This window comes from Eriocheir sinensis, chromosome 30 (assembly GCF_024679095.1).
Source record: "Eriocheir sinensis breed Jianghai 21 chromosome 30, ASM2467909v1, whole genome shotgun sequence".
NCBI classification, from domain to species: Eukaryota; Metazoa; Arthropoda; class Malacostraca; order Decapoda; family Varunidae; genus Eriocheir; species Eriocheir sinensis.
This window is the reverse complement of record NC_066538.1, coordinates 3,149,926-3,172,425: the sequence shown is the minus strand read 5'-3', so window position 1 is coordinate 3,172,425 and position 22,500 is coordinate 3,149,926. Positions and strand designations below refer to the sequence as shown.

Here is a 22,500-nt window from a genome sequence, read left to right as displayed (position 1 = left end):
AGAGAGAGAGAGAGAGAGAGAGAGAGAGAGAGAGAGAGAGAGAGAGAGAGAGAGAGAGAGAGAGGAGAACGAAGAGGAGGAGGAGGAGGAAACTGTGCTCGGAAAAGAGGAAAGAGAGACGCTTCCCCTCATTTTCCTCATTTCCTCTCTCTCTCTCTCTCTCCAGTTTCTTGCGAGTATTAGTTTCCTCCGTAAGAGTCTTGCAATGACGTTGAGAGGGAGGGAGGAAAGGGAGGGAGGAAAAAAAGGGAGGGAAGAGAAAAAAAGGGAGAAGGGAGTGAAGGATGGGAAGGGAGAATAAGATGCAGGGAGGAGGGAGATATACGGCGCGTCCCGACCAGTTCCTGCGCCGAGCTACGCAAAAGAAAATTAGAAAAGAAAGAAAAGAAAAGAAAAGAAGAAAAGATGGTAATTTATTTGTTTTTTCCTTTAAATTATTGTATTTTGTAGTTACTTTTTTTCTTTTTTCTTATTGATTATTTTCTTTTCTACAAGTCTCCATTTTCTAGTATAAGTTCTCCCTTCCTAATATTACAAGCTCTCTCCCCTCCTTCCTGATATCACAAGCTCTCCCTTTCCAGATATTGCAAGCTCTCCCTTTTCTGATGTTACAAGCTCTCCCTTCCTCTTCCTAATATCACAAGTTCTCCCTTTCTCTTCCTAATACTACAAGCTCTCCCTTTCTCTTCCTAATACTACAAGCTCTCCCTTCCTCTTCCTGATATTACAAGCTCTCCCTTCCTCTTCCTAATATTACAAGCTCTCCCTTCTTTCTTGATGTTATAAACTCTCCCTTCCTCTTCCTAATATCACAAGCTCTCCCTTTCTCTTCCTAATATTACAAGCTCTCCCTTTCTCTTCCTAATATTACGAACTCTCCCTTTTTCTTCTAATATTACAAGCTCTCCCTCTCCCTTTCCCAACAATACAAGCTCTCCTTTCCTCTTCCTAATATTACAAGCTCTCCCTTCTTTCCTAATATTACAAGCTCTCCCTCTCCCTTTCCCAACAATACAAGCTCTCCCTTCCTCTCCCTAATATTACAAGCTCTCCCTCCCTTCATAACATCACAAGCTCTCCATTTCTCTCCCTAATATTACAAGCTCTCCCCTCTAAGCCGTTCCCTTGAGGTCAGTTCCATCACCATCAGCCAGCCAGACGCCCTTCCCTACAAGCTTTTCAAGGACCACTACTTTTTCGGGTTGATGGCTACACCCCCCCCCAATATATATTACTGTACTTGTTATATTATTGTTTTTTTTATAGTAAAGGAAATAGCTGAATGATAAAAACAAAGGGAAACAATACAAATGCCCGCTAATCACTGCCCATAGAAAAAAGAGTAGCAAGGTCATTTTTTTATGCTATTTCCTTCACTGTAAAAAAAAATATATATTACTCTTGTTATTTATTACTTCCTATGTGTAATATCACCCACACTCCTCCCCCCTCCCCCATATATCGTTATACTCCCCCTACTACTGGGATAAACGCCCCACCCCCACCCCCTCCCCTCCTCTCCCCCTAATTTGAGAGCCCCGTGTAATTAGCTTGTTGGTGTAAATAGGAATGATGATAATAGCTACCTGATGACTGATAATTCCTTTTTCTTCTTCTCTCTCTCTCCTTTTATTCCTCCCTCCATCTTGCCTTCCATATCCTCCTCCTCCTCCTCCTCCTCTTCTTCCCCATCTTTCACTATTACCTCCTCTTCTTTTCTCTCTCTCTCCCTCCATTCATTCCTCCCTCCACCTTGCCTTCCATATCCTCCTCCTCCTCCTCCTCCTCCTCTTCTTGTTCTTACCCATCTTTCACTACTACCTCCTCCTCCTCCTCTTCCTCCACCTCAAAACAATCTCCCATTTCATTTCCCATCTCCACTCTTTCATCTCCCATCTCCATTTCCCATCTACTACCACCTCTAAAACTATCTCTCATCTCCCATTTTTAATCTCCTATCTTCATCTCCCATGGCTTTCCTTTCCCTTCCACCTCTCTTTCCCAACCTTACCCAACACCCCCAACCCTTATTTTCCCCATTTCCCCATTACCTTTCACCCGCACCCCACCCTTCCCCTTCCTTCCCCATCAACAATCTCCCCTTCCCATCATATTTTCTCATTCCCTACACCGCAATCTTTATCTTCCCAATCACCCTTCCACCCCACCCCACCCCACCCATCATCATCCCCTCTTTTCCCCATCCTCCACCTTCCCTTCCCCACTTTATCTTATCATCCTCTACACCACAATCCTTATCTTTCCCTATGTCTCCACCACTCTCCCCTCCCCTTCCCCTCCTCTCCCCATCCTCCACCTCCTCTTCCCCACCTTATCTTCTCATCCCCACCCCAACCCTTATCTTCCTCCATGTCCCCACCATCCTTCCCCCTTTCCCTCCCCTCTTCCCCTCCTTTCCCCATCCTCAACCTCCCCTTCCCCACTTTATCTTATCCCCAACACCCTTACCTATGTTCCCTCCCTTCCTTCCCTCCTTTCCCCATCCACAATCTCCTCTTCCCCACCTTATCTTCTCATCCCCACCCCAACCCTTATCTTTCCCTATGTTCCCATCACCCTTCCCCCCTTCCCTCCCCTCTTCATCCTCCTTCCCCTCCTCCCCAGCAGGCCCCACCCTTGAGGAGTCGCTTCCCCACTTCCTGGAGCCCATCCCCAACAAGACGGTGGTGCTGGGGCGGGACGTAATCCTCCCTTGCTCCGTGGACAATCTCAAGGGCTTCAAGGTGAGGCTGTGGTAGTGTTGTTGTTGTTGTTGTTGTTGTTGTTGTTGTTGTCGTTGTTGGTATTTTCCACATGTGTTTTTTTACCTTTATTCCTTCCTCTCTCTTCCAACTTTCCTTCCTTCCTTTAATTTCTCCTCCTTCGTTTCTTGTATTTCTCCTTTATTTATCTTTGTGTATTTATGTTTATCTTATTTATCTCTGCTATTATTTTTATTCTGTCGAATAAAACTCTTTCCTTTTCTTTCTTTTCCTCATCTGTTCTTCTTTCCTTCACTCCTCTTTTTACTCTTCTTCCTCCTCTTCTTCTTCTTCTCCTTATTTTTCTTTTTATTATTATTATTATTATTATTATTATTATTATTATTATTAGTAGTAGTAGTAGTAGTAGTAGTAGTAGTAGTAGTAGTAGGTGGATATAGATAAATAGATATAGATGGATAGACAGATACATACAGACACACAGATAGATAAACAGATAGATGAATAGACAGAAATTCAGATGAAAACACACACACACACACACCTGTACACACCTCATCGCCAGGTAAGCTCCCAGTAATTTCCTCTCCCACCTGTAGTCCCGCGCACAGATTACCTCACGCTTATCTCGCTCAAAAGTTGACAGACAAACACGAACGAGGGAAAACATAAAAGTCCCCCATTTTTTTCTACTCTGGAATATGAAAAAAAGAAAACGGGGGAGAAGACGAGAGTAATTACAGGTGAGGGAGAATGTCACACGCAGGTAGCTTTGATTGGAGGGGTGAAAGTAAAGAGGGAAAAAAAGTGAAAGTTAAAAAGTAAATAAAAATAAAAATGAAGTAGTACAATGTCATCTTTTAATATTATACCTGGTGACTTTTTTTTTTCTTTTCACTGATTGGAGGAAATCAGGTAAACGTAAGGAGGAAAGAAAGTGAAAGTTAAAAAAGTAAAGAAAAGGAAAGTAATGTTGTGTAATGTTCTCTTTTTTTTTTAATATTGTGGCAGATGATTTTTTTTCCTATTTTGTTCTTTTTTTCCTTTTTTGTAAGCGATTCTTTTCTAACAGACGTTCAGTTTTCATTTGATTTTTTTTTTTTTATGTTGTGTTTCACGCGGTAAGACTTTGGGTTCTGTTTGATGGTAGACTTACCCAACAATTAGACAAACAAACATAGAAACAAACAAAAATAAAGAAATTCAAAACAGAAACAAACAAAAAACAAAGAAATCGAAAACAAAAACAAAGAAAAACAAAAAATCCTAAACAAAAACAGAAAACAAAGAAACCCTGAAAAGAAACAAAAAAACAAAGAAATCCAAAACAAAAACAAACAAAAACAAACAAAAACAGAAATCCTAAATAAAAACTAACAAAAGCAAACAAAAAAACTAAGAAATACTAAACAGAAACAAACAAAAAACAAATAAAATATAAAAAAAGAACTCTAAGACAGACAAATTTAAACCCAATAGAAACCAAAACAAAAAACATACAAATAAAACAAAAACAGAACAAAACAAAACAAACACCTTTACCTGAGACCACATACAGGTTAGGTAACTTGAGGTATTGTTTCCATTAAATTGCGCCGCCAGGTAAGTCATTAGGCAGGTGGGAAAGGTAAGAAGGTGTCGGCAGAGTAATTTCCTTAATGTGCCGCCGATTACAGGTAGGCTCCGGCAGGTACACAGGTGGGCAGGTGGAGGTGCAGGTAAGGTCTGGAGGGAGGTACAGGTGTGGAGAAAAGCTGGAGGTGTGGGGGAAAGTGGAGATAGGAAGGTAAGGATGTGGAGAAGTGGAAGGAGGTGAAAATGTGAAAATTGGGAAGAGGAGATTGGGGAAGAGATTGGAGGTAAGTAATGTGGATGGAAGGGGAGAAGGAGTGGAGATAAGAGGTGGAAGTGTGAAGGAAAAGTGGAGAGGTTAGGAAGTGATGTGGAGGGAAGTGACATGGAGGGAATGGAGGGAAGTGGAGATCTGAAGGAAAAATAGAGGTATAAAAAGTGGAGATGTAGAGGAAAACTGAAGATGTGGAGGTAAGAATGTGGAGGGAAGTGGAAGTAGACAAACGGGGATGTGGAGGTAAAAAAAAGTGGAGGTTGGAGCAAAAGTGGAGATAAAACAAGAATAATGAGAAAAAGATGGAATAAGTAAAAAAATAAAAAAGGGAGAAGGAACACTGGAAAAATGAGAGATAGAGAGACAGAGACACAGAAAGGCAGAACAAGAACAAGCATAACTTCATCTATGTCACATACACACACGAGAAGAAGAGATAGAACAAGTAAAAAAAAAAAAAAAAAGAACACTGGAAAAATGAGATAGAGAGACAGAGACACAGAAAGACCAGAACAAGAACAAGCATAACTTCATCTATGTCACATACACACACGAGAAAAAGAGATAGAACAAATAAAAAAAAGAGAAAGAACAATGCAAAAAAGAGATAGAGAAACAGGGACACAGAACAAGAACAAGCATAACTTCATCTCTATCACATACACACACGAGAAAAAGAGATAGAACAAATAAAAAAAAAGAGAAAGAACAATGCAAAAAAGAGATAGAGAAACAGGGACACAGACAGACAGACAGAACAAGAACAAGCATAACTTCATCTATGTCACATACACACACATTTTTTCAGGGGACTTGGGCGCTAAAGACGAGAACGGCGACTTGATGACGGTAATTAAACACGTCATATTCCTGTCCCCTCGCACCCCCCCCCCTTTCCCTCCCCTTATGAGACGCTAAGGGGAAGAAAAAATGCGTCTTTGTAGCCTCCATAAAGGGTCAGTAAGGAGGAGGAGAGAGTTTGGACACGGTTTAATGGAGGAGTGAAGGGTGAGGAGGAGGAGGAGGAGGAGGAGGAAGAGGAGGAAGTGGAAGTGGAGGAGGAGGAGGAAGAGGGTAACAGGCATCATATCAACATCATGAACAACAGAATAACATCAACAACAACAACAACAACAACAACTACTACTACTATCATTCTATCCCTTCTCATCTCTATCTTCTCTCCCTCTTCATCAGCATCCCTCTCTTCTTCTCTCTTCTTTTTTAATCTTTCTCTTCTTTTCTTCCTTAACTTATCCATTCTTCTCTTCTCCTCTTCCGCTTGTCACCATTCCTCTCTTCTCCCCTCCCTCCTTTTCTCACCATCCGTTTGTCATATCCTTCTCTTTCTCACCATTTATTTCATTATTTCTTCTCTCTTCCTTTTCTTCTTCTCTACCCCTCACCTTGTCTCTTATATACCTCCGTTTCTCACCATCCTTCACCCTTCCTCACTTCCCTTTCTCACAGTTTCAGCATCCCTCGTCTCTTCATCCCTCTTCCTCAAAATCCTTCAATTCCCTTTCTTTTCCACTATCCCTTCCCTTTCACTTCCCTTTCTTTTCCAGCTATCCCTTCCCTTTCCTACATTCACCTTTCCCATCCCTCATTTATCTCATCCCACTAACTCTTCTCTCAGCATCCTTCTCCCTCTCAACAGGTCGCATGGATCTTCGTGGAGACGCAGACGATCCTCACCATCCACCACACCATCATCACGAAGAACCCTCGCTTCTCGCTGGCCCGGAATGACCACAAACACTGGTACCTCAAGATCTCCGACGTGAGGCCCAGCGACCGCGGGCTGTACATGTGCCAGGTGAACTCCGACCCCATGATGAGCCAAGTGGGCTTCCTCGACGTGCAAGGTGAGTTAGTGAAAGCATCAGCCAGGTGAGAACGTAGGTAGATGGGGAGAGAAGGGAGAGAAGTGCAAGGTGAACTCCGACCCCATGATGAGCCAAGTGGGCTTCCTCGACGTGCAAGGTGAGTCGGTGAGAGCTTCAGGCAGGTGAGAACGTAGGTATAGAGGGAGAGAAAGGGGTGTATCAAGATCGGTATTACAAGACACTTTGCCATCTCACATCGCCTATTTCTAAAGGTCAAAGAGGGGATCAGTCGGGTTCTAATGAGTGTTTCTTTAGGTTCATGGTACAGAAGAAGGGTCAGACTACCACCAGGGTCATAAAACTACCCTTGGAAATCCCCACAACTCCTACGAAAGCCTTGTCAAATGTGTGTTTCTTAGGTTCATGGTACAGAAGAAGGGTCAGACTACCACCAGGGTCATAAAACTACCCTTGGAAATCCCCACAACTCCTACGAAAGCCTTGTCAAATGTGTGTTTCTTAGGTTCATGGTACAGAAGAAGGGTCAGACTACCACCAGGGTCATAAAACTACCCCTGGAAATCCCCACAACTCCTACGAAAGCCTTGTCAAATGTGTGTTCTTGGACGACGAAATGTTTAGTAATACGGCCCATGGCAAGGCACCTTTCCTCCCGAAACTGACCTCTCTTTTGGCCACTTATTACTGATGTCTTTGTGGGAACTGCGATTAGCGGGCTTCTTCTTTTTTTTCTTTTTTTTTACACCTATTTTTGTTGCCCTTGAGCTGTTTCCTTAGCTGTAAAAAAAAAGAAAGAAGAAAAAAAAGAGCAGAGTTGAAAGCAGATTAGAAAAAGGTTTTAGGGGTTAGAGAAAGATAGTGTTACTGGGTTAAATATGTATACTATTTCAATATTAGTGTATCCCACAGCAGGTGAGAAAGAGGGAGGAGTATTAGGGACACAGGTGAATGATTTACACAAGTTTTATGGGTAAGAAAAGTTCAAAGCAGATAAGAATAAGGGTTTAGAGGTTCTAGAAAGGTAGTGTTACTGGGTTAAATATGTATACTATTTCAATATTAGTGTATCCCACAGCAGGTGAGAAAGAGGGAGGCGTAGTAGGGACACAGGTGAATGATTTATACAAGTTTTATGGGTAAGAAAAGTTCAAAGCAGATAAGAATAAGGGTTTAGAGGTTAGAGAAAGATAGTGTTACTGGGTTAAAGATATATACTACTTGAAGATTAAAGTAACCCAAAGCAGATGAGGAAGAGGAAAGGGAAGTAGAGTCAAACAGTGAAGGATTTGTACAAGTTTTAATGGTAAGAAGAGTTCAAAGCAGATAAAAAAAGGGTTTAATAGAGTCAGAGGAAGGAAGTATTACCGAGTTAAAGATTATATCCATTCTAAGGTTAATGAGATCTCCAGACAGGTAAGGATATAGGTAAAAGAGGTTAGAGAAATGTCGAGTCATAGGTGAGAGTTGATTAGAAAGCAGATTAGTACAGGCTTGGCAGTCATGATGTGAGTGCTCATACAAAAGATATAAAGAAGAGGTTAGATAAGGATAAGGAGCTGCCTTGTATGGGTCTACCGGCCTCTTGCAGACTCCTTATGTTCTAATGCTAAGGGAAGGTGGGAGGAAAGTGTGGTGAAGGGAGGGGAAAGTGAGGGGAAAGGAAGGGGAGAAAGTGAAGGAGAGAAAAATGTAAAAAAGGAGATAATGAACGGGAGAGGTGAGGAAATGAAGGTGAGGTGAGGGAGATAGGAAAGTGAGGTGAAGGGAAAGGTAAGAGAAAGGGGAAGGTATGGGGGAGAGGAAGGTGAGGAGAAGGTGAGGTAAGGAAGATGAGGTTAAGAAGGTGACATAAGGTTAAATATATTACATAGTGAATCAAGGTAGAAAATATATGTGTCTAGAGGCCTAACCCAGGAGGAGGAGGAGGAGGAGGAGGAGGAGGAGGAGGAGGAGGAGGAGGAGGAGGAGGAGGAGGGAAAATGTAATAAGTAGAAATAAATAAAAAGTGTAAAGACGAAAATGAACAAGAAAACTAAAAAAAAGAATAAAAAGGAGAGAGAGAGAGAGAGAGAGAGAGAGAGAGAGAGAGAGAGAGAGAGAGAGAGAGAGAGAGAGAGAGAGAGAGAGAGAGAGAGAGAGAGAGAGAGAGAGAGAGAGAGAGAGGGGGGGGGGGGGGATGAGACTGAGACAATGAGAGAAACATAGATGGAAGGAAGTGAGGAGAGACAGAACGAGGAGGAGGAGGAGGAGGATTAGGAGGAGGAGGAGGAGGAGAGACAAACGACCTTCCTCTTCCTGCGCCACAACTTGAAGGGAACTTGTCCTCTTCCTTGTCTTCCTCCTCCTCTTCCTCCTCCTCCTCCTGAATGAGTCTTCTTAACCACAGCTGCTCACAACCATGAACCTCCTCCTCTTCCTCCTCCTCCTCCTCCTCTTCCTTATTTTCCTCTTCCTTCCTTTATGTCTTCCTTCTTCCTCTTTTTTCTTGTTTTTTTCCTTTCCTCTTCTTTTACTTCATCTTTTCTTTATCGTTTTGTCTTCTGTCTTCTGTTTTTCACCTCTTCCTCCCTTTCTTCCTTTTGTTTTCTTCTTCTCTTTGGTATATTTCCTCCTCCGTTTTGCCTTTCCCTATTCTACTTCCCTTTCCTTCTCTTTTCCTTTTCCCTTTTTCCTTCCTCCTTTCGTCTCTAATTTTTTTTTTCTCCTTCATCTCTTCCTTCCTCTCTTCTTCCTTAATTTTCCTCTTTTCTACGCATCTTTATCCCTTTCTCTCTTCTTCCATTCCTTCTTTCTTTCCTTATTCCCTATTCCTCAACCTTCCCCTTTCCTTCCCTTCACTCCAATAGATCCCTTCCTTCCCCTCATTCTCTTCCTCCTCCCCTTTCACTTCCATTCTCTCCCCTCTCCTTTCTTTCAATCAACCACTTTTTCCCCTCATCCTTATAAACCTTCCTCCTCCTCCTCCTCCTCCTCCTCCTCCTCCTCCTCCTCCTCCTCCTCCTCCTCCTCCTCCTCCTCCTTGAGAATTGAGTTGGCCGTGCATGGTAGTCAGAAAAGTTGCTAAGTTTTGAGGGAATGGGAAGAAAAAAAAGAGGGAAAGAGGGGAAAGGGAGGGGAAGGAGGGAAGGAAATGAGGGGGAGAGAAAGTGGAGGAGAGGGGAGGGAAGAGGAGAGATGAGTGATAAAAAGAAGGGGAGAATAGGAGGGAGGAAAGGGGACGGGGAGGAGAAGGAGGGGAGACTGAGGGGAAGAAGAGAGGGGAGGTGATAAAAAGAGGGGAGAAAAGGAGAGAGGAAAGGGGAGAAAAGGGGAAGGGAGGGAAGAACAGCAGGAGAAGGTATGGAGGAATGAGGGGAGAAGAGGGGAAGAAGGGGAGGGAGGGAGTTGGAGTGATAAAAAGGAGGGGAGAGGGAAGTATGGGGAGGGGAGGGGGAAGGAGGGAAGAACCGCAGGAGGAAGTATGATGGATTGAAAGGGTGATGAGGGGAAGAAGAGGAGGATAAAGGGGAAGGAGAGGAAGGTGAGGGGAATAAGGGGAGGGTGGGAGGAAGGAGGGGAGGGCAAGGGGTGAGGGGGCGAGGGGAGATGAGGGGAAGAAGGGGAGGATAAAAGGGAAAGAGGAGGAGGGTGAGGGGAAGAAGGGGAGGGTAAGGGGAGGTATTAGGGAGATGAGGGGAGGAAGGGGGAGATGAGGAGGAAGGGAGACAAAGCGAAAAACAAGATAAGGAAGTGAAGGAAGGAAGAAAGGGAAAGGAGAGGGGAGAGGAAGAGGAGGGTAAGAGGTGAGGGGTGAGGGGAGATGAGGGGAGGAAGGGGAAGAAGGGGAGGAGAAAAGACAAAAAGACAAGATACGGAAGGAAGGAAGGGAAGAAGGGAGGGAGGGGAGGGAAAGGAGAGAGAATGAGGGAGGAGGTGAGGGGAGGAGAGAGAAAGAGATAAGAGGGGAGGAAAGATAGTTGAGAGGAGGAAAGATAGAGAGAAGGAAAGACAAGATAAGGGAAGTGAAGAAGGGAAGAAGAGACGATAGAGTGGAGAGAGAGAGAGAGAGAGGGAGAGAGGGAGAAGAAGGGGAGGAGAAGAAAGAGACAGAGAGAAAGACAAGAGAAGATATGGGAGTGCAGAATGGAGGAAGGGAAGGGAAAGGCGAATGAGGGGAAGAGGAGGAGAAGGAGGAGGAGGAGGAGGAGGAGGAGGAGGGAGGTAAAGTGAGGCAATCCATCGGGAAAGTTTGAAAGTCACATCATCACAAACACAATAACACACGCAGGAGGAGGAGGAGGAGGAGGAGGAGGAGGAGGAGGAGGAGGAGGAAGAGGAGGAAGCTTCACTCTCTTTTCATGTCTCTTTCGTTCCAACTTCATTCCCTCTTCTCATCTTCCTCCTCCTCCTCCTCTTTTTTGTTGGCATGCGTCCCCTCCTCCTCTTCCTCTCTTCCCTTCTTCTCATTTTGTTTTCTTGCTCGTCTTCTTTTTTATCATCTTTATCTTCTTACTCTTATTCCTATTTTTTTCTTCTTCATTTTATCCACTAACCATCAAAATTACCTCCTCCTCCTCCTCCTCTTCCTCTTCCTCCTCCTCTTCCTCTTCCTCTTATCAACACTTAAAAAATCACAGTTACGACCTCATCGAACCTGACTCCCTCTCTCTCTCTCTCTCTCTCTCTCTCTCTCTCTCTCTCTCTCTCTCTGCAGCAATACTTGACAGGCCGCAGCATCTCTCTCTCTCTCTCTCTCTCTCTCACCTATTTCTGCTTATTATCTCTCTTTTCCTCCTTCCTTTATTTTCTCCTCCTCCTCCTCCTCTTCCTCCTCCCTCTCTCCCTTTCTTAACTTTCTCCTCTTCCTCTCTTTCTTTCCTTCCTCCAATTATCAAGTCTCTTTCCTTCCTTTCTTTTTTTCCTTCCTTCCTTTCTTCCTTCCTTCCTCCCCTTCGTTCCAACTTTTCTTAACCAATAGAGTAAGATGAGAGAGAGAGAGAGAGAGAGAGAGAGAGAGAGAGAGAGAGAGAGAGAGAGAGAGAGAGAGAGAGAGAGAGAGAGAGAGAGAGAGAGAGAGAGAGAGAGAGAGAGAGAGAGAGAGAGAGAGAGAGAGAGAGAGAGAGAGAGAGTTGCTTCTTTGCCAAATTCGAATACTAAGAAAAAAAAAGCAAGAAAAAAACATGGTGATAGGAAGACGTGTTTATATCAGGAAAGTTTGGTGATGGGAAGGAAGGGAGGGGAAGGGAGGGAAAGGGAGGGGAAGGAAGGGGAAGGGAGGGAAAATGGGAGATAGGAAGTGAAAGAAGACAGATAGAATTAAGTTGAAGGTAAAATGAAGGACAGAAACGGTGAAGGAAAGTGAGGGGAAGGAAGGGGAAGGAAGGGAAGGGGAGGGGAAATGGTTGAGGGGAAGTGAGGGGAGGAAAGATGGAATGAAGGTGGAAATGAAATGAAGGAATGGAGAAACGGTGAGGGGAAGAGGATGAGGAAGTGAGGGGAAGAGAGGATGGGGAAGTGAGGGGAAGAAGAGGGGAAGAGAAAATGAATAAGGGGATAAAAGTGAGGGGAAGTGAGAGGATGGGGCGGGGAAGGGGAATATAAATGAGAGGAGAAGAAAAGGGGAAATGAGGGGAGAGAAGGGAAGTGAGGGGAATAGGGGAGAGGGAAAATGAGGGACGAGGGGAGTGATAGGTTAGCGGTTGGGGATGAATGGGGAAAGGGATGAGGGGAAAAGGGAGGGGAGGAGATGAGAGGAATGAGAAAGGGATAAAAAAAAACAGACAAAAGGGAGGGAAAATGGACTAGAAGGAGGATATTAGGATGAGGGGAGAGAAGGGAGAGGGGAGAAAATGGGGAGGAGAAAAAGGGAGGGGAAAAAGATAAGGGAAGCAGATAAATGAAAAGCAAAAAGAACTACTACTACTACTGCGACTACTACTACTACTACTACTACTACAGCTCCCTTCCCCTCCCCCCAAGAGCGAAATGGTTTTGGGTCGAGGAGGAATTTGATTGGTCGAGGTCGAACTAACCAATTGCAAACTTGCCCCGCACTCTACTCTTCCCCTTCCTCCTCCTCCCCTTCCTTTCCCCTTCTGCATCCTTCATTTCCCCTCATTCCCCTTCTTCATCCCTATCTTTCCCTTCTTTCGTTATATTTCTCCAACAATCTCTCCTCTTCCTTCCTTTCCTCTCTCTTTACCCTTCTTTTTTTTTTTCCTTCCCCTTCCTCACCTTCATTTCTCTCCTTCCTCTTCCTCTGTTTCGTTTTCCCTTCCATGCTCTCCTTCCCCTTCCTTCTCCTCATTCCTCTTCTGTATCCTTTCTTTCCTTTCTTTATCTCCTTCCTTTCTTCCCCTTTCTCTTTGCACTGTACTCTTCTCCTTATCCTCTCCTTCCTTTCCCTTCATTCCCCTTTGGCATCCTTTACCTCCTTTCTTTTCTTTAATTTCCGTCAAATATCACCTAATTTCTTTCTCTCTCTCTATTTCCCGTCTCCTTTCTCTTCTTCCTTTCTTCTCATTCTTTCCTTCTATCGGTTTTCTTTCCATTATTCCTCTTCTGCATTCCTCATCTCCTCTCTTTCTCTATGCCTTTTCCGTCTTTCTTTCGTTTCCATTCAATTCACTATCTCATTCCTCTCTCTTTTCTTTCTTCCCACCCTCTTCCTCTTCTGCCTTTCCCTTCTCTGCGTAGTCTGACCTTTTCTTTTTCCTTTCCGCATTTTCATTTTCTTTCCATCCCCTTCTTTCCTCCTCCGATCCCTTTCCTTTTCCCCTTTTATTGAGGAAGAAAAGGAAGCGAGTCGCGGGAGTTTCATCTCGTCTCGTCGCGTTTCGTACAAGGTCGCGTCGTTCTATCCCTCTGTTTCATGATTCGCTTCGGAAACTTTGGTCTGTTTGGCGTTATTTTTTTTGTTTGTTTGTTTGTTTCTGTTCATTCTCAGGCCTAAAAAAAGTTAAGTGCTTGTGTGTGTGTGTTTGTTTGGGTGGGGTTTGGGGGGAGGAGGGGGTCTGTGTGTGTGTGTGTGTGTGTGTGTGTGTGTGTGTGTGTGTGTGTGTGTGTGTGTGTGTGTGAAGAGGTAAAGGAAATCGAATAAGACAGGGGAGTAAAAAATGAAAAAAAGAGAAAAACAGATAAGAAAAAGTGGAAAAGAAAAAGAGAAGGAAGAGAAGACTTTAGGCCTAAAACACAAAAAATGACAAAAATATATTGAAGTAATAATATTCTGAGTGGACACAAATCTCACCCCCCCCCCAAAAAAAAAAAATCATTGGAGGCAAAATTTCGGAAAACCATCTGGACTCCAATTCTTCTTTATATTTTAAAGAATAATATTTTGGGGTAATTTCCTTGACTTTTTTTCCCTAAACGATCAAACGAAACAAAAAGAAATAAAAGGAAAAGCAGAAACGATAGAAGATGAAATATGAGAGAAAGGAGATAGACAGAAAAGAATGAGGAAGATAAGAGAGAGAGAGAGAGAGAGAGAGAGAGAGAGAGAGAGAGAGAGAGAGAGAGAGAGAGAGAGAGAGAGAAGGAAGGAGAGGCAGAAGAAGGGTGTGAAGGAGGGAAGAGAAGGGAGGGAAAAGAAGGGGAGAGAGGGGGAAGGAAGGAAGGATAGGGAGGGGAAAGAAAGGGGAGGGAGGGAGGGAGGGGAAGGAAGGAAGGATAGGGAGGAGAAAGAAAGGGGAGGAAGAGAAGGAAGAGAGAATATATGGGGGTAGATAAGGGAAGTTATGTAGATAAGAGAGAGAGAGAGAGAGAGAGAGAGAGAGAGAGAGAGAGAGAGAGAGAGAGAGAGAGAGAGAGAGAATCGATAATACAGGGAAAGGAGATAAATACATGATGGAGGAGGAGGAGGAGGAGGAGGAGGAGGAGGAGGAGGAGGAGGAGGAGGAGGAGAGTGAGACGCAGTGTAGAGATTACTATCATCTCTTTCCTCCATAATGGACTTTCACCTATTTCTCTCTCTCTCTCACGACATAAGAGGAAGATTGTGTGATTAGTTTTGACAGCAACAAATAGCATGTATGTGTGTGTGTATGTATGTATGTGTGTATGTATGTGTGTGTACGAAAAGAAAGAAAGTTTACTATTTACTATTAAAACCAAAAACAAAGGAAAGGAAGTATGAAGGAAGAAGAAAAAGAAGATAGGAAACCGAAAAAAAAAAGAATGGAAGAGGAAGATTGGAGGAGTAGGAAATAATTAGAGGATGAAGGAGGAATGTAGAAAATGAAGGAAAGAAAACAAAACAATATAAAGAAACAAGAGGAAATATAAAAGAATGGTAAAGAAAATAGTCATCAGATTATTTAAGACAACAGTAAAAAAAAATGACAGCAAAGAAAATAAAAACAAAACAAAAAGAAGATAAAATAAAATATAATAAAATAAATGAAAATATAATAAATAAAAATAAAATAAAATAAAGTAAAAATCAAGAAAAAAAATCAATGGTCTGGAAATGAATGAAGAAAATAGAAGACAAAAAAACACAAAGAAAACCGAAAAAAAAAATAAACACCAAAACAATATTATCTACTTGAATGCGTGTGCGTGTGCATGTGTGTGTGCGTGCGTTGGATGGCCATAACACGCGATGAGGTTGAGTGCTTGACCGCAAGAAGGCTCAGGGGAGTACTTTTTGGAGGGGGGTGGGGGAGGGGGAAGGGGAAGGAGGGGGGGAAAGTAAGGAGGAAAGGAGTGAGGAAGGTAAGGAAGGAAGGGGATGAAGGAGGAAGACGAGGAGGAGGAGGAGGAATAGGAGGAGGAGTAGGAAGGAGGACAGAAAAAAAGGGAATGGAAGGAAAAGGAAAGAGAAAGGGGAGAGGGAGGAGGTAAGAAGGGAGGAAGAAAGGAAGGAAGGAGATGAAGAAGGAAAATAAGGAGGAAGAGGAAGGAGATAAAAAGGGAAGGAGGAAGGGAAGAAATGAGGAAGCGAAGTAAGAAAGGGAAGAAAAGGGGGAAAGAGGTCAGGGAGGCAAGGAAGAAAAGAAGGAAGGGAGGTGAAGAAGGGAGAGGAGGAGACGGAAGAAGAATGGGAAAGGAAGAGAAAGAAAGGAGAAAGGTCAGTAAGTAATAAAAGAAATGACAGAACAGAGGAAGGAAAGGGAAGAGGGAAGGAAGAATGAAAAAAAAATAAGAAAGGAAAAAGAGAAAGGGAATGGGGAGAGGGGGAAAGGGGAAGAAGGGAAGGAAGGAAGAAGAAGAAGAAGAAGAAGGAGGAGAAGAGAAAAAGAGGACAAAGAAAGGTGAGAGGAATAGAAGAGGAAGGAAGCACAACCATCGCTCATTTTCCTTCCTATCTACAAATTTCACATCTATATACTATCTTCTACTATTTCCTATTCACTTAACCTACCTCATCGTCTTCCCTTCTACCTCATGTTAACCACACCCATATCGCCCCTTCTCCCCCGTATCTAGCCCCCCCATCGTCTCCCCTTCTTCCTCAGTGCCCCCGGACATCATCGACGAGGAGAGCAGCTCGGAGGTGGTGGTGAAGGAGGGCCAGGACGTGACGCTTGAGTGCCGGGCGCGCGGGTCCCCGAAGCCCGTGATATCGTGGAAGCGAGAGGACGGCGGGAAGATCGACGTGAGCAATGGAATCAACTGTGAGTACTGGGGAGGGGGGGTCTGTAGGTACGCGTTGCCCCGGTGCTCGTTTCTGTATCCCTTAGTATTGATTGGTGAGACAGATTGATTGGTAGAGGGAAGGTAAAGTTTGGGTATGGTTAGGTTAGGTTAGGTAAGAGAAGGTGAGGTTAAGGTGAGGTAAGGCCAAGGTAAGGTAAGGTTAGGTTAGGTTAGGGAAAGGGAAGGTTAAGGTTAGACAAGGGTAAAGTTAAGTTTAGGTTAGGTTAGGTTAAATTAAGGGAAGGGAAGGTTAAAGTGAGGTAAGGCCACGGTAAAGTTAAGGTTAGGTTAGGTTAGGTTAAGTTAGATAAAGGAAAGGGAAGGTTAAGGTTAGGCAAGGGGATGGTAAGGCAAAGTTAGGGTTAGATAAGGTTAGGGGAAGGGAAGGTAAAGGTGAGGTAAGGGAATGGTAAGGTAAAGTTAGGGTTAGATTAGGCTAGGTTAGGTTAAGGTTAGATAGGGGAAGGTTAGGTTAAGGTAGGTAAGGGAATGGTAAGGTAAGTTAGGTTAGGTTAGGTAAAGGTAAGGTAATGATATGGCAAGGTAAAGTTGATTAGTAAAGTACAGGTATAGAAAAAAAATGTAGAGGTAAGTTAATGATTGGTATTGGATAGGTAAGACTAAGGTAGGATAAGGTTAGGTAAGGGAGGTGTGAGGTAAGATTAAGTTCGTAATAGTAATAGTAGCAGTAGTAGTTCTCTCTCTCTCTCTCTCTCTCTCTCTCTCTCTCTCTCTCTCTCTCTCTTTATGCTTCCTCCCACCTTTGTCTCTTCCTTTCCTTCATTCTCCTTCCCTTCCTCATTGTCTCATTCTCTTTCACTGATAATGTCTTCCTCCCCTTACTCTCTCTCTCTCTCTCTCTCTCTCTCTCTCTCTCTCTCCTCTCCTTCCTCTTTCCTCTCCTTCCTTTCTCCCCCTCTCCCTCTCTCTCCCTCATCTGGTATGGAGAAAGGTTACCTCCAATAGTGAGAATAGCCGCGTTTCTCTCCACACTTTGGGAGGGAGGGAGGGAGGGAGATGAGGAAGAGAGGGATGGAGGGAGGGAGGGAGAGACATATGAGGAAGGACACGGAGGAATTGGAAAGAAGGGTAAGAGAGGAAAAAGGAAATAGGTCACGAAAGAGAAGGGAAAGGAAAATGGGAAGGGAGGTGAAGGAATAGGAAAGGAAGGAAAATAAAGGAGATGAAAAAGTAAACAGGAGGAAAATAAGAAAAAAAGAAAAATATGGATAAAGAAAAATAAAAGAAAGTAGAGGAACTAGTAAGAGGAAAAAGAGAAGAAGAAGAAGAAGAAGAAGAAGGAGGAGGAGGAGGAAAAAAAAAAGAGGATTTATTTAGGTAAGATACGTAAGGGCAAGATTTTCCACGTACACACACACACACACACACACACACACACACACACACACACACACACACACACACACATAACAAGGTCCATATCCTACACGACTTTTCTAGAATCACAACGACCTCCTCCTCCTCCTCCTCCTCCTCCTCCTCCTCTTCTTCTTCCTCCTCCTTACACCTCTCCTTTTTACTCCTCCTCTTCCTCCAATTTCTCTCACCCTTCTCATGTTCTTTTCTCTTCTACTTTTTCTTCTTCTTCCTCTTCTATATCTCCTTATCTCCTCTTCCTCCTCTTTCTCCTCTTACCTCCTCCTCTTCCTCGTATTCATCACACTTCCCTCAATTTTTCGTCCTCTATCTCCACTCCTCCTCCTCCTCCTTCTCCTCCTCCTCCTCCTCTTCCTGTCATGAACACGAAGACATAAATCACACCTGGACGATTGATCTTGTGTTTTGCGTCCCAGGTGTTGCCAGGTGAGGAGGAGGAGGAGGAGGAGGAGGAGGAGGAGGACAGAATAGGGCACAAAAAAGGGGAAAAAAGAAAAGGAGAATTGAAGGAGGAAAAAAAAAGGAGGCAAAAAAGAAGAAGAAAAAGGAGGAGAACGAGGAGGAGGAGGAGGAGGAATACATAGGAAGAACAGACACCAGAAGACCTATCGGTCTATGGTGAGGGTGTCTGTTTACTACCGCTACTACTAGTAATCTACGTGTGGTAGGACAGGACAGAAAAGATGAAGGCTCCTCCCCACCCACCTCTCCCTCCGGCAACGTGCCGACAGGAAATAGTTAGAACACCGTGTACCTTTAAGGAAGAAAGGGACATGGAGATTTTACAGTAAAGAGAGAAATAAGAGGAAATTACTACCCTTAACTTACACTACTGGTAACCAAAGCTGTGGGGGAAAATGGCTTCATTACATAAGAACATAAGAACATAGAAATACAGGGAGACTGGAAGAGGCCGAGTGGCCTACACAAGGCAGCCCCAGAATCCCCCCTAATACTCACGATGGGTGAGGTGTAGTTTCAGGGGCACAGGTGGAGGGTTGATCCTCATTTTACTGAATCCATTAAGGATTTTGAACACTTCAATTAAGTCCCCTCTTATCCTTCGCTTTTTTAGGGAAAACATATCTAAACGCTTTAAACGCTCGTCATATGGCAAGTTTCGGAGCGCTGGAATTTGTTTGGTTGCTCGTCGCTGTATCTTTTCTAGCAAAACTTGATCTTTGATATAGTTCGGTGACCAGAACTGAACGGCGTATTCTAGGTGTGGTCTTGCAAATGCTAAATATAATCTCTTCATAAGTTCGGGTGATTTATAATCAAAGTTTCTTGAGATTAATCCTAACATCATATTGGCTTTTTTACTCGCTGCAGAACATTGATCACTCATTTTAAGAGTGTTACTGATAATGACACCAAAATCTTTTTCTTGTTTTACTTCGCTGAGCTCATGTCCCTGAATTTTTTTTATTTTATTTATTTATTTTTTTTTTTTTTTTACGTCGTTGCCTGTTGCGCCGGTAGGCATCTTCCCGGTGGGACCTGATGGTCGGCCCAAGGCTTCTTCCAGGTGGGGCCTGATGGTCGGCCCAGCCCGTTCTGGCGCAGGCGAGTGTTTATAGTGGCGCCATCTTGCATTGGCTCATGCTGCCCCCCGGAACTCGTTCTTGATTCGCTTGGACGGCTTCCTCTAGAGTCCGGGTTGATGGGTGGTCTTCAGGACAGCATGTGGGTAGTTTTTTAGGCCACTCGGCGGTGACTGAAAAATCCGAGTGATAGCGTGAGGATTCGAACCCACGTCGTCCATCACGCGGTGAATGCGGGTCCAGTATGCTACCAGTTCGGCCACCGCCTGATATCTGATATTTAAAGTTAGGATTTTTTTCACCTATGTGCATTATTTTACATTTATCTACGTTAAAACTCATTTGCCATTTTTCGCTCCAGTCGGTAAGTCTTATTAAGTCTGATTGAATATTCTCGCAACTTTGACTGTTCATTACCGTACCTCCTAATTTGGTGTCGTCGGCGAATTTGGCTACTTTTGATAGAATATCAGTTTCTAAGTCGTTCACGTAAATTATGGATAGTGTTGGCCCCAGAACCGAACATTGGGGCTCGCCACTGGTGACGGGTTGCCAATCCGATGCTTCACCATTAAGAACTACACGTTGTTCTCTGTCGGTGAGCCAGTCATGAATCCACGCACATAGATGGTCGTTAATACCGTGGGAACGCAGTTTAGAAATAAGCCTAACGTGAGGAACTTTATCAAACGCTTTCTGAAAATCTAAGTAAATTACGTCATCTGGGCTTCGGGCGGAGGAGGAAGAAGACGAGAAGGAGGAAAAGGAAGGGAGGAGCGTTAAGAAGAGAGGAAGAAGTGGAAACAGAATAAACGAGAGAGAGAGAGAGAGAGAGAGAGAGAGAGAGAGAGAGAGAGAGAGAGAGAGAGAGAGAGAGAGAGAGAGAGAGTAAAGAGAAAGAAAGAGGGGGATAAAGAGGAAGGGAAAGAGGGGATACTGTAACAAAGACATGAACTTAAGACAGACAGGAAGTGAACCGGAAGAGGGGAGAGGAAGGGGAGAGAGAGAGAGAGAGAGAGAGAGAGAGAGAGAGAGAGAGAGAGGGGAGAGAAAAAAAAGGAGAGGAAAAAAGAGTAAATGATGTTAAGAGGACGTAGAAGAAGGGTTGATAAAAAAGAGAAGAGGAAGAAAAAAAGAAGAGTGGATATTTAAAGGTAACGAATGAGGGGAAATGAGGAGAAAAAAATGATAAAAGGGTAAAAAACGTGTAAATTTTGTTAGAGGAGAAAGAAGAGAAAAAGGGTTGATGTTACTTCTTCCTCTTCTTCTTCTTCCTTCTTTTCTTCCTCCTCTTCTATTCCCCTTTTCTTTCTTTTGTATTATTTTCCTTTTTATTTTTGCTTCTTCATCTTTTTCTTCTTCCTTTTTCTTCTTATGTTCTTCTTTTTCTCTCACGTTTCTTTCTCCCCTTCTTCCTCCTCCTCCTCCTCCATTCCCTTTTCTTTCTTCTGTCTTTTTTCTTCTTTTGCTTCTTCGTCTTTCTCGTCTTCCTTTTCTTCTTCCGTTGTTCGTGTTCTTCCCTTCTTATGTCTCCTCCTCCTCCTCCTCCTCCTCCTCCTCTTTTTCTTCTTCTTCCTCATTCTCTTCTACTTTTTTTCTTTCTCTTATGCCTTCATTCTTTTTCTTTATCATCCTCTCTTTATGTTATTTGTGTTCTCTTCTTATCCTCCTCCTCCTCCTCCTCCTCCTTCTGTGCAACGAAAAGAAGAAAAAAAGAAGAAAAAAACAATCTAAAAAATGCTTCACAAAACACCTCATAATTCTGTCTTCTTGATCTTTATCTTCTTCTCCTCTTCCTCTTCCTCTTCCTCCTCTTAAAAGCACTCTTACTCTCCTCTTAGCGTTCCTAATCTTCCTCTTCTTCCTCTGGTTTTGTCTCTGAGGGTTTTTTTTTCACTTATTTTTTCTACATTTTCTCAACCTTTGTATTTTTTTTTTTGGTTTAAGAAATTCTGTTGTTTTTCTGGTTTGTTTTGTTTTTCTTTATTTTTTGTTGTTTTGCTTTTTTGTTTTTCTATTTTTGTTTTCTTTTTGTTTGTTCACCTTCAAACTTTCTCTTCCTTCCTTCTCTTCTCTTTCTTCCCCTCTTCTCCCTGCTCGATTCTTTCTCTTCCTTCTTCTACTATTCCTTCTAACCTTCCTTCTTTCTCTTCTCTCCTACTTCTTTTCCTTCTTCTCTTCCTTCCCCACTTTTCCTCCTGCTCCCACTCTTTCTTTTCCTTTTTCAATGCTTCTCCTAACCTTCATACTTTCTCTTCCTCCTTTCTCTTCTCTCCTTCTCTTCCTCCCCCTCCTCTTCTTCCTGCTCCAACTCTTTCTCTTCCTTCTTCTGCTTCTAACCTTTCAACTCTTTCTCTTCCTTCTCGCTCCTCTCCTCCTCCTCCTTCCGCCATCTCCTCTTCTCTCTCTTCTCCTCGAATCCTCTCCCCTTCTTAGAAATACCAACACGGGCTAAGCAGTCTCATAAAATATAAGTACCTCCTCTACTACTACTACTACTACTACTACTACTACTACTACTACTGCTACTACTGTTACGTCTTTTATTGGTTCTCAGCTTACTTATTCTTTTCTTTATTTCTTCTTTTCTCTTCTTCTTCTCCTCCTCCTCTTCTCTTCCCCTCTCCTGTTTGCCATCTTTGTATTATTTTTATTTTATCATTCTTTTTTATTTTCCTTCTTCTTCTTCTTCTTCTTCTTCTTCTTCTTCTTCTTCTTCTTCTTCCTCCAGCATCTTCAAGAACTTACTTACGATGTATAAACACAACTACAACCGCCACCTCTTTAACTTTCCTCCTCCTCCTCCTCCTCCTCCTCCTCCTCCTCTCTAGAATCCCTTCCTTCCTTTACGAGCCTAGCCAGAACTTCGCTTTCTCAGATCAGACCCACTTCCTCTTCCTGCAATCCTCCTCCTCCTCTTCCTCCTCCTCCTCCTCCTCCTCTTCCTCTCATATTCTCCCTTTCCCCTCTTTCTATGGATCCTAATCTTCCTTTTCAACCTCCTTCCTCTTCTTCTTCATCTCCTTCGTATTCTTCTCTTTCTCCCTTTCAATTTTAGTCCACATCTCCTTCATCTCCTTCTTCATTACCTTATCTTCCTCCTCTTCCTTTTCCCTCTTTTTTATAACCTTACTCTTACTCCTCCATTTCCTCCTCTTTTTATCTCCCTTTCTTCTCCTTCATATTAAAAGTAAGCGATTCTTCACCCTTTTCTTCTCTTTCTCTTTTCTTGTATTCTCCCTTTTTTTACTCCCATATTCCTCCTCTTCCTCCTTTCCTATTCATCTACCTTTTCCTAAACCTTTCCATCTACCCTCTTCTCTTTTTATCTACCCTTTTCTTCTCCTCTTCTTGACTTCTCTTCCTCCTCCCACGCTAACCACCTCTCCCCCCCTTCTTCCCCCGCAGTGAAGGTGACGGACTCAGAGGTGTTGCATATTCCCACCGTGTCCCGTCTGCACATGGGGGCCTACCTCTGCATCGCCTCCAACGACGTGCCGCCCTCCGTGTCCAAGCGC

General features: G+C 43.4%; 1 protein-coding gene across 5 annotated transcripts in view; it reads left to right on the top strand.

Moving 5' to 3' along the window:
* LOC127005458 (lachesin-like) overlaps positions 1 to 22,500 on the top strand; it is a 132,314-nt gene that overhangs the window by 96,731 nt on the left and 13,083 nt on the right. For 2 of the 5 annotated variants that reach the window (XM_050874346.1, XM_050874342.1), the window contains exons 3-6: positions 2,626 to 2,744; positions 6,209 to 6,437; positions 15,860 to 16,018; positions 22,391 to 22,500. The exon at positions 22,391 to 22,500 is cut by the window's right edge and continues 19 nt beyond it. In XM_050874346.1, coding sequence (XP_050730303.1) covers positions 2,626 to 2,744; positions 6,209 to 6,437; positions 15,860 to 16,018; positions 22,391 to 22,500 — 617 coding nt within the window. The remainder of the gene's footprint in view (positions 1 to 2,625; positions 2,745 to 6,208; positions 6,438 to 15,859; positions 16,019 to 22,390) is intronic. The other 3 variants (XM_050874345.1, XM_050874343.1, XM_050874344.1) reach the window with 3 other exon arrangements.